This window comes from Diorhabda sublineata, chromosome 9 (genome assembly GCF_026230105.1).
Source record: "Diorhabda sublineata isolate icDioSubl1.1 chromosome 9, icDioSubl1.1, whole genome shotgun sequence".
NCBI classification, from domain to species: Eukaryota; Metazoa; Arthropoda; class Insecta; order Coleoptera; family Chrysomelidae; genus Diorhabda; species Diorhabda sublineata.
Window position 1 is genome coordinate 11651133 of NC_079482.1, and position 12029 is coordinate 11663161.

General features: G+C 33.1%; 1 protein-coding gene across 1 annotated transcript; it reads left to right on the forward strand.

Moving 5' to 3' along the window:
- The first annotated feature begins 10451 nt into the window (after positions 1–10451).
- LOC130449007 (general transcription factor II-I repeat domain-containing protein 2-like) lies at positions 10452–11774 on the forward strand. The gene has a single exon (XM_056786639.1). It carries the CDS (start codon positions 10452–10454, stop codon positions 11772–11774), a length of 1323 nt encoding a protein of 440 aa, XP_056642617.1.
- Positions 11775–12029: the final 255 nt, after the last annotated feature.

Genomic DNA, 12029 nt, shown 5'->3' on the forward strand with positions numbered 1-12029 from the left:
CAAGATGTATAATTTGAATAAAACATTTTCACATACCTTTCACCTTCTGTTCTCCTGATACTACTTTTTCGGAGATTTTTGTCTTTTAACATAATATAGATGTTGAAAGAGTTACACAGAGTGTACCAAATAATAGTTGATGTCATTAAAAATCATATTTTGAAATTATCTCGAACCAAACATATTATTTTGTTAGATGGGAGCTCTTCTATAGTATACCGGATTGATCACATTTTTTGGAGAAATGGTAATAATTAAGGTTCACGATAAATTTTGACAATTTTCTTATAAATTCAACGTATAAAAAAATTTACACGAAGATAAATTACAGTGTGATACATTAGACAGAAGAAATATAATGAGAATCTCAATTTTGGGATCACTTTGTATATAAAATAACAAATAATTACAATTTAATCGACTACTATTTAATTAAAGGAGTCAGTTAGGTAACTTTTTAAGAAAATTGGCGCACCCTGTATATCAAAATAAATTTCTATTGGAAACAAAGAGAACTAAGCAATTAACAAACAATGTTTCCTAATGAAATTAATACTCAAAATATATGGAATCCAGCTATTCAATAAGAGATGGTACTATTGGGCATTCGACCATCAATCAGTGTTCGAAGAATATGGGATTCAATTTTTTAGAAGTTTCCATTCATATTTCCCTGATGATCGACACATTATTCAATAAAAATATGTTTCTTCATTCTGACACAACTTTGGTCTTAATAAAAAAATAAATTGGTGTGAAAATAACGGACGCAATCTTCCTTTCAGTTTCGTAAATAGGTGACAAAAAGTCAAGAGCTGAGACATAGGAAATAGTAGAAACTAATATTGAAATGAGCTCAGTATGTGCTTCTGTACGTAGCTAATATTACTAAAAATCTAAACCAAATTCACGTTTTAGAGTTTTTGCAAATAGAATAAGTGAAGCAATTTGCTAATTTGTGTCCTGAGTAAATACTTTTGATTTCAAGATAAATTTGCGCCTTTTCTTCCATTTTGCAAATCTCTTCGAGAGTATTTAGTTACTCGGTTAAATAGATACGTAGATGGAAATCACCACAGAAATTTCCATATCTCAATTTTTTAATTTTTTTTTTATTTGGAGAACTTCAAATGCAAAATTTTTAAAAATAAACCGTCAAAAGTTAAGGATATGAAAGCTGTAAAGCAATCTTTGGTATTCCAAAAGCATAATACGAATAACCGTCCTAGTCTTCAGATCTGGCATCTTTTGAACATTATTTTTTATAATATAATTTCATTTAACTTCGTATAGCTTAAAATAAGTGAAAAATTCGTCGTACTTTTGCACACCGAAAGGAAATTTCCAAGAAAAATAAAACAAGAGAAATTTAAATAATTTAATAATTTCGTCCCCATTATTTTTTGACAATAAGTACAATATAAACATCATTATCATAGAAAGAAAAAGACAAACATTTTCATTACACACAATTATACAAAAATAAAAATATTTCAATTATAACTTCTATGGATATATCCCCCTATAGTATAATAAAATAAAAAATACTTAAAATTCTGAGAGAAACATAAATACAATTTTGATAATAAAGAAACTAAAAGTTACTATTTTCCGTTACTAATTAGTTATTATTATGTTATGTTATTATTATTAGTTATTACTATTAGTTACTAGTTACTAATTTCTCAAAAATCACTCACCAATTTCCATTTTCTATGAAAACTTTTCACTTTACACAACTCGATATTATTTTTAGACACGAAAAAGTACCTAATTATTTCACTAAAATCTTCCGCGTATGTCAAACGTTCAAAGAAAACCGCAATAAAGTTATTTTAAAACCGATTTTTGAAAATTCAATCGGAAATGTATAATCTGTTATCGCCGACGCCACCGTCGTCGAATGCACATTCATACTGATAATACCTTAAAGGTAATTAGACTTGAAATCAATTGTTGACTAATGAGACATTTTTCAAACAAGTTTTGTAACTTGTTCTATCGATGCCAGTACTAGATTTTATTTGTAGAAATTTCAAAATAATATTCTAACAAAGACAAATCGTGATTATTTTTCCAAAATAAATTTTTCTTTCAATAAACGAAAAATGGTAAAATTGTTCGAGACATTTATTGGGTCGACATGTATATTGGAAACTATCTGTAACAATTTTCGGAAAATTCATAAAAGGGAATTTTCCGTGAAGCTCATTTTAGTTGACAACCACTAAGATAATACCAAATTTGTTTTTCGCGCTACCCCGTATTTGAAATTTCATAATGTGTACTAGTTTTCATGAAGATTTTTCGTCAGATCTTTCTGGAAACAATTGAAAAATCACCAATTAACCTGAATAAATAATTTATATTGAACAATCATTATTACTGGATTTAAAAGAAAAGCCTTTTCACATAGCATTTCAAAAAATTTTAACATAATGAATCTACATTCAAATTATTGAGAAGAAAGTAGTTATTTACCATACCAATATACATTTACATTCTTTATTTGGGAAATTTAAGGACGTCCCATTTTGTATCAAACTTTATACTTTTTGTACTTCAATATCTTAGTATTTCCCTAGTTTTTTCTTGATTTCATTGCTATTTACCATCGTGAAAATGAACAAGATTCGAGGGAATTCAACCTTCCCCAAAATGTATTGAAACATGCCAAATATCGGGGTGGCGTTTTTCTGTGATCCACTCTGTATAAATTTTGTATTGTAACCAATCGACCAAGTTCATCATATAACTGGAATGTGGCCTCCAAATGTGTTATTATAGGATTATTTATTATTAAAACCTATAATAACAAATAAAGGTCTTTATATTCTGTATTCTGTTAGTGTGAATTCTCAAAATTTAATTTTTTTATAATGGTGGTGCAATACAACATCTTGATGCTTTTTTTAAATCTATCTGTAATTTTGTATAGATTTAATGGTTCAATTACCAATTCTTCCTTACCAATAACAGGAAAAAACAAATTGAAGAATGTCATGACTCGATAAGGAAAAAGTAAGATGAAAAACAAAGGTACGAATTTACAAAGCAACAATTGGACCAATAATGACCTATTCCAGGCTAGAAACATCGAAAACGAGACGACTCTTAAAGACAACACTACAAAACCAAAAAAGAAGCAAAACCAACAAACAATATTGGACGAAGACAACGTTAATGAATTATCATCTAAGCTAAAACTTAATTAGATAAGTAAAATGATTTATACTCACATAACTGAAATAGCTGAAATTAATCTAATAGATCCTTCTGTATAACACTGACTTTAATGTGGGAAATGTGTGAATTATTCCAAGCTTCTACTATTGAATACAATTTTCTTTGAGCCTTGAGATATATGTCTCAAAGATTTCATTTGCTTTAGTTATAACATTTCTACTTTCTACATCTAAAAACAAAACTGCTAAAAAAAGAATATTCAACATTATCAAAGATTTCATGTGGAATTTATTTGTCACTTGTGGTAATACCAAAAAGTGTTTATGGATAGAGAAAATCTGGTATAAAGAATATTCAACATTATCTAAGATTTTTTTGAAAGTTATGGATAGGTAATCGTGATTATTAGGTTTTATATTTATAAATGAAATACACAGTGTTTAACATTCATATATTAAGTCTTTATTTAAAAGGCTACGTTTTCGAGAAGCGTCCTCACGCTTGAAAGAGTCGGTTTGTACTGTCTAAAAACTAATAATAAAATATTTACAATGAGGTCTAAGCCTCTCCTTAAGAATCGTAAAATTACAGATGTTTTACTAAAATATATGCATTACTCCGAAAAGTAAAAGAGTCCTTTGTGTGACCCATGTGTCCGGGGTCATAAAACAGAGGTAGGACTTACTTTTCCTTTTCTAAAATATCTTTCAACTAAATGTTAAGTTTCCTTAAACATAAAATCTAAGCATAATGTTAAAATACTAAAATAAAAAAAAATAATTTGTAAAATAGGATTCAATTTTGCTCAGAGAAATTCAACAGATTTCATGTGGAAAATATTCATAGTGTTCGAGGTCGTAGTAGATGTACCCTTGTTTTAGAATTGCTATTGTGAGTTCTCTTGATCCATTTATAGTTAAGTTCACTTTCCATGGGTTCCTGCATTGTCTTTCTGTGGGTATTCTCAAGTTGTCTATGTCTTTTTCATATTGGTTTGTAAGTTCTTCGTTCGTCCGAATATTTTTTATTTGTTTTGAACTACTCACGCTTAATCATTATTCGAAATTAAATGAATTATTAATTAATTTGTAAATTACTTACGTGCTTGCAGACTTTTGTTTAGAGAGAAATTTCTAAAACATACAACACCGTTCATTTTAGCTTCATAAAAGTTTATTAGTTCTTTAATTAGAAATAATCAGGTAATTTAAAACAAAATTTTAAAAATAAAAAAAGAATTTGCTCCAATGATGGAAAAAACAGAGGGATAAAAGTGACAACTAACCCTGACAGGGTGCCACTAGTTAAATTTTCCAAAGATTGCTCATGTCAAAATATTAATTTATAAATTTATAATTTAAAAAAAATTCTTGATTTATGGGACATTTTTCATTTTGATTTAAAATTTTGTACACCCTATATCGTTTTCGTATTCCTATCTCAAAATGAAGATTTATTGAGAAACACCCCGTATATACTTGTTAGAATTTGCACATCAAAGCTCTTTGGAGAATAAATTTGAGATTTCGATTAAATGAAATGAAAATAATACTCAACTGTTTTGAAACTTCGGAAGAAAATTCAATTATTTGTATATATTTAGTAACAATCAATTTTTATACAGATATGAAGAAAAATGTTTTCGTTATTCAATTAATAAGAAGAGAAAAGAATTTTTAGTGTGTGAAATATGATTGATTCTCAACAAATGAAGGAATGATGACAAAAAGTTTATTAAATGAAGAGATAATTTTTAACAGTTTTTAACTGTTTCATTGAAAAGTCATATTTCCGTCAAACAACCTTCGTTATGTACTAGTTATGTATTATTTATCTTACAGAACAAATTGAGATTATTTTCTGTAAATTAAAAGTGTGTACAAACAATTGATTCCGCACTAATACAAAATGATGGTACTAATTAAGAAAATGATTTCTATTTCCTCCAAAACGAACACCCCCACGTTGAGGCAAGCTGCAATAATATAATCAACGATTTTTTCTAAATTAAATTGGATTTGAATACAAGAAGATGCTTTATTGAACGAGTTCGAAAAGCCTCGGTAACGTATGAAACGTCTAATTCATTAACTTAAATGTAATTGCAATTGTTTCACTTATCATACTTTGTAATTTAGATAGATATTTTTCATTATATTACTCAATTATCATATAGATTTTCCAAGTTTAAACAAACTTCGAATTTAACAAGAAAACAATTCTAAATTAGAAAAGAATTCAATTTTTAAGAGGTGCTGAGACTTATATTATTTTGGAGAGATGGTGAAAATATCAGCATTTCCTCTTTCGGCCAGCTCCATACAAATTTTAAAACCGTCCGAACCCATAATATTTATTACTTTATTATTGTGTTATCTGTACATTTTGAAAGGGTCTTATTTGAAAAATCAATATCTTTACCTACTATAGCCATAAAAACGAGAACAAGGAATAAAACAACTGGTCCACAGATGTGAGAATATTTTTTCGAAACGGCGTAATGGAATGCCTACGACCTTTTTTGCAAACTATTCATATGAAATATAAACTGATTTCTTTTCGAATTACAAGCAAAATGAAATTTGAAATTTTGAAAATACTCGAGAGAAAAAGATAATTCGATTAAATAAAGATGAAACTGAAATTCAATTGATAGAAATTCACCACTCTTTGATTACAGAGTGTCCTTGTATGAACAATAATTAGAAGTTAAATGCTGCAATATACAAGAATTTTTGTTTCAAGATTACTTCTAGTACAAATAACATTCATTATTTTCAACTATTCCAAAGTTTCTCGTGATATGGATTTAATTATTACAATTCATAATTATTTATATTATTAAATGACTCTACAAATGTTTTGAGCAGTAAAGAATAGTCATTTCTTCTTAAGACACTATGTACATACTTTTAATTTTTCTACGATATAGCTTCGTTTTTCGAATTAGTACTTTGATTAGTGATTACAGGTACATGAAAATGTTTCTTAATTGAAAAACGTAGAATTTAGAACAATGTTATTGAAATTTATTTCAAGTTTCATAAAAATAGCTGAATATAAATCAAAACATTTGTGTTATCTTGGTGTAGGGTGGTCCTCATCCCCAAATTAGACAAAACATATCAGAAAATATTCTATTAAACGTTATTTTTCTCATAAATATCAAAAATAAATTCGAAGTGTGAAGTAAATAAGAAATTCTTCCAACAAAGATAAAGGCATCTAAAAAGGGGCTGCAAGGTCAATTTTCGTTATCAGTAATAAGCCCTCAACATGTATAGTTATTTTGGTATAACTATCGATTATTTATATAGAATTCTGTGAATTTAAAATTTCTCATAGTGTAGGGTGGTCCTTATCTCTCTAAGAATTCTGTTGAACGTAATCTCATAAATATCAAAAAAAAATATATTCGAAACGAACAAAGACAAAGACAAAGGCATCCAAGAAGGGGCTGCACGGTCATTTTTCGTTATCGGTATTAATCCCTCGATATAATGTAAACAATCTATTCTACAAACTGATAAAAAGGGTTCCAAAACTGCACCGCACGTGTTGTTTTTCAAATATATTATACCTCTTGTAAATTCTCGATAACCAATGTAGAAAAATAAATAAAGGATACTTTTAACAAAAAAAAGGGTGTAATAATGGTCCGTAAAATATATCTAAAATAAACATACCAGACTCCATAGTAAACCATTAAAAACATTGAATTCTAAACAATCTACCTTCACTATAAACATTTCTTTTAGAATAACCATTGTTTTTCTGAACATATAATGGCTAAAATTACTAAACAGTGAGAAGGAATTCATTCAGATTATAAACATCCCAGTAAATTTTGAAACATTTGAGAAAATTTTCCAAAATGAGGTTCAATTTTACGATTTTTGAGTATAAATCTTGCTTGGATACTAATAATACAGAATGTTCATTACTTTTCAATAATAATGTTTGAAGATGGTAAAATTATAAAAAAATTCGAATCCGATCCGAACCGTGTAAGATATGATCCGGCCCGCGAGACATTTTGGAAAAACCCAATTAAAAAAATATTACACTAAACTAAGTACTTATACTTAGTACTAGTACATATACTTATACTAGTACATATCTTTAAAAGAAAACACTTGTTTGTGCTTTTTATCTGATCCGGCACCGGATATGATATGAATTGACTATAAAAATGTGAAGTCATCAATAGATTAATGAATCCCATAGCCTACACAAGTTTCCTTGTGTTTCCTTAGTTTACTCATGGGAGTGACGGTGAGGCGGCAAACATCAAAACCTTCGATGTTTGCCGCCTCACTCTTTGATAATCACCGCCACTCGGCTTGCTCGATCAAATTCTTTGAAGTTTGCCGCCTCATGGGCTACACATCAAAAGATTTTATTTATTGCTTCTCGATTATTCTAAACTAGTTTATTCCAGATCATTCCTTCATTTTGTCTATATAAGCGGGTGGATGGCCCGAAAGTTAGCGTTGCTTTCTTAGAGTGCTTCGAGAAGGTCGCAAGTACGGATTAAAGGACTGCTGTATAATCGGTCACTGTTTTATTTTAGAAAACACACCGGTAAATGCAGGGTCGCCTACTGCGATTAAAATTCTCGCTGACAAAGAAACTCGTATTATTAGTGTATACCATTGCAAAAAATGCCCCTTTCGGGGCTTTGTTGCTCTACCTACCTGCCCTTTTCGGGGCTTTTTTTTATAATGAAATAAACCCTTTCGGGGGCAAGTGTTTCAAGAACCATCGTGAGTCCTAGGATCAGCCAGTTTCAGGTGAATATTATTTTCATTTTTATAAAAAACACTAACAGGCAATCAAAAGGGTCAGGAATTCTTTAACCGGGGAGGAAACTCCCTCCGGCAGTGAGTCCGCTGTCGGCTTTGATAGCCAACTCTTGTTAGGTACTAACAAAGGATTTCAATTTTCGAAATCCTTATTTTTTATCCTCACTTGATCTGACTCTATCAATCACCCATTTCACTTTTGAAAATGCCCCGAGTACCCCGTTCCCCTATTCAAACCCGAAGTAAACCTGTATCCACCGTCGATGAATTCCCACCTCTCCCAACCAACCCCAATTCTCCCTCTGAGGAGAAAACCTTCGCAGAAATGGTCGCAGAACTCTCGCAGTACAATCCAAATCAATTCTCCCAAGTTCGCAATGCCATTGAGTATATCAAACGGAAATCACTCGAGAATAATAGAAGCTCCTCACCAGCACCATCTGCGGATTCCTATGCTTCTAGGGTCTCGCAGAAGTCGTCCAACTCTAAATCCCAGCGTGTTGATTATACCCGACAAGGCGCGATCCCCAAAAACAAAATTCCCCCTCTAAATTCCAAGTCAATCTCAATACCTCAAAAGCCAAAAAAAATACCCAAAATACCACTAAACCCCAGGCACCAAGTCAAACCCAGACTCCCAGAACCCACCAACAACCCCAGACCCCCAGAACCCACCAACAATCCCAGACCCCCAGAACCCACCAACAATCCCAAACCATCACCCAAACACTCAATTTGAGAAACCTCCCAACTAAATATACCTCACAGAGAGAGCTCTACAATCTCCTCAACACGCAAGAGCTGTTGAGGGGACAAATGAGCTTTCTCAAAGCTAACCCCAATGGAACCGCCCTCCTAAAAATTCCTTCCACATTTCATCACGAAACGTTGGCAAGGAAAATCCGTTACGCCATAGGCGACGAGAAAATCGTCGTAATCCCGATAAACCCTCCCCAAAGAGCCCAAAAACCCCTCACCACTAAAACCAAAAAAACCACCTTTTCTCTGGTCTGCAAGAATGTAGACAAATCTTACACCGAAGAAGAGTTCCTGGAGATCCTCTCTATCCTGAAATTCCCTGTCCTTAAAACTTGGAGAATCATAGCTAGATCCACGAATAAACCCACATCCATGTTCCGAATTATTACAGATTCCGAAACCGCCTACCATCACGCCCTAACCAAGGGTATAAACTTCCACGGGCTTCCGCACTACTGCGAAGCCTCAAATTCAAACACCATACCCGCAGTCCCCAAATACTGCAACCGTTGCTCATCTACCGGCCACTCCGCAGACACCTGCAATGCCAAACCTATTTGTCCAACCTGTGGTGCTTCTGGTCACAAGCCAGAAAAATGCCCAAAAGCTAACTCCCCTACCTGTAAAAATTGCGGCGGACCTCACCCCGCCTTCCACCCCCGCTGTCCGAAAAGGATTGAAACTCCGAAAGCCCCCCAGGATACAGCCCTAGTCACCCTAGAAAAACCTCAAACCCCTTACGACCTGTCTACTGACACCAAAATCCTGATCGAAATCTTGGCAACAACTATAATGAATGCCATCCCTACTTCTCGGGCGCTAGTAGCCGAAACGCTACAACGCCTCATTCCCCCTTTTTACGGTTATAATTGTACCGTAACCAGCGGCGTGGGTAACCGCATTCATTTCGCTTTCACCCAAAAACCAAACACGTCCCACTGAAAAAGTGTAGATTAGCCCTAGCAACGCCATTTATGTCAATACTGACATAACCCCCATTCCAAGCCGCCTAAATGACCTCCAAGCCCCTTCTAATTGATTCGATCCATAGAATCAAGACTTCCGTTGCAAAAAGGGACCCTCCTCATCCTTCCTCAATTTCCTCAATAGTAGCTCCCATATCAATCAGATAAATTCCTACCCCCAACAAACACCCTCATTTTCGTCCATCGTCGGAGTTGCAGGTTGCGGTTTCCCTGCAACCTGGAGAACCGATTCTCCAGACAAATGTCCGACGATAGGGAATAATACAGCCGCAGCTGTACCCGCCCCCCCAATTAGATTAAGGAAAAAACAAAAATAAACAAAAAAAAAATATATAAAAAAAAACCCAAAAAAAAAAAATCTTAACAAAAAAAAAATATAACTGCACCGCTAGAAGCAGCCGAGCAAACACTTCCCAACAAAATATCCCCACACCCAGCCCTGCAGAGGAAAAAATTCCTATATCAGGGCCTAATGCAAATCATAACCAAATTACCAAAAAAAAAAACCTTCCTTCCTAATTTTTCACAACGAATCTCTCTCTCTCTCTCCGAAAGTTAGTTCAGTTCTATTTGAGCTACCGAGGTGATAACTCAGACAAGCGATATCCTAGCGAACGGCTAGAGCCGTCAACTTGCTTTGTGAATTTGTGTGCATCTTGAGTGGTTACTAACTATAGTTTGTTATTAAGTTTATTGAACGAAAAGTAAAAAAAAAATGATGTCTGGTGGAAAGAAACGAAAAGTAGATACAGACGGTCGCCATTTTCAAGAAAAATGGACTGAAGAATTCTTTTTTATCTTGCACAATGGTAAGCCTATTTGTTTGCTTTGTAATGAATCCATTTCGGTAATGAAAGAATTCAATATAAAGAGGCATTACTCAACTAAGCATGCTACACAGCACTCACTGACAGGACAATTAAGAACAGACAAAATCCAGAAGCTTAAAGCAAATATTGAAAAACAGCAACAAATGTTTCATAAACAAAGAACACAACTTGATAATGTTGTGAAAGCTAGTTTTATAGTTAGCTCAAAATTGACAAAGGCATTAAAACCATTTGCCGAAGGAGAATTTATCAAGGAGTGTATGTTGGAAGTTTGCGGTATTTTGTGTCCTGGAAAGAAAAATGAATTTGAAAAAATTAGTTTGTCAAGACGAACTGTTGTTCGACGTATAGAAATGATGGCTAATGATATAAAAACAACATTGACTGACCGTATGGCTGGTTTTGATTCATTTTCCATAGCATTAGACGAGAGCACCGATTTGTCTGGCACAGCTCAACTGACTATATTTATTCGAGGTATTGATAAGGAGTTCACTGTTACTGAGGAATTGCTAGCTTTACAGCCGCTAAAAGCAACCACTACAGGAGAGGATATTTTTAATGAAGTTCAAAAGGTATTCACAAGTTTTGGCCTGCCATGGTCAAAATTAATTGGAGTATGCACTGATGGTGCACCTTCTATGGTCGGCTTACGAAAAGGTGGTTTCATCGGAATTTTGAATAAAAAAGCATCAGAATTAAATGTGCAAAAAGATGATTTGATAGTCCTTCATTGTATTATCCACCAACAGAACTTGTGTTCTAAGTCCATTCGACTCCACAATGTTATGAATGTGGTAGTAAAAACCATCAATTTTATTCGATCCCGAGGGCTTAACCATCGTCAGTTCAAGACGTTTTTGGATGAAATATCATCTGAATATAACGATGTAACATATTATTGTGAAGTCAGATGGATGAGGAAAGGAAAAATGTTGAAACGGTTTTACGAGCTTAGAAATGAGATAGCAGACTTTATGAAAATAAAAGATAAGCCACTATCTGAATTGAGTGACCCAAAATGGATATGTGATTTAGCATTGTTATGTACCCTGTATATTGTCACCTTTACGTCTTTGTTGGTTGTCACATTAATTGAACCTCGTTTGGTTGCTGAAATGTACTGCTCGCTCTTGGCAACCAAAATTTTAATTGGTGTATCAAGTGGCTCAAATGTTCTGGCGATGTCTTCCCTGTTTATAATATGATCGGATGCTCCGGAATCTAGCAAGAAAACAATTTTATTTTGATTTGTTTCAATTAATTTATTTCCACCAGCCATAAAAGTGATAGCTTGCGAATTCGGTTCTGTTATGTACCCTGTATATATCGGCCACTCAGATATTCTTTAATACATTCCTTGATATAAATAAAACACTCGTATACTTCGCTAGTCGTCCACAAGTTCTCCCTTCTATCATTTCCGAAAGACTAACTTGTGTTCGATACTCTTTATTCTTATT

What these genes read in the sequence shown, in the direction of transcription:
- LOC130449007 (XM_056786639.1), top strand. Translation starts at nt 10,452, where the DNA reads ATGATGTCTGGTGGAAAGAAACGAAAAGTAGATACAGACGGTCGCCAT.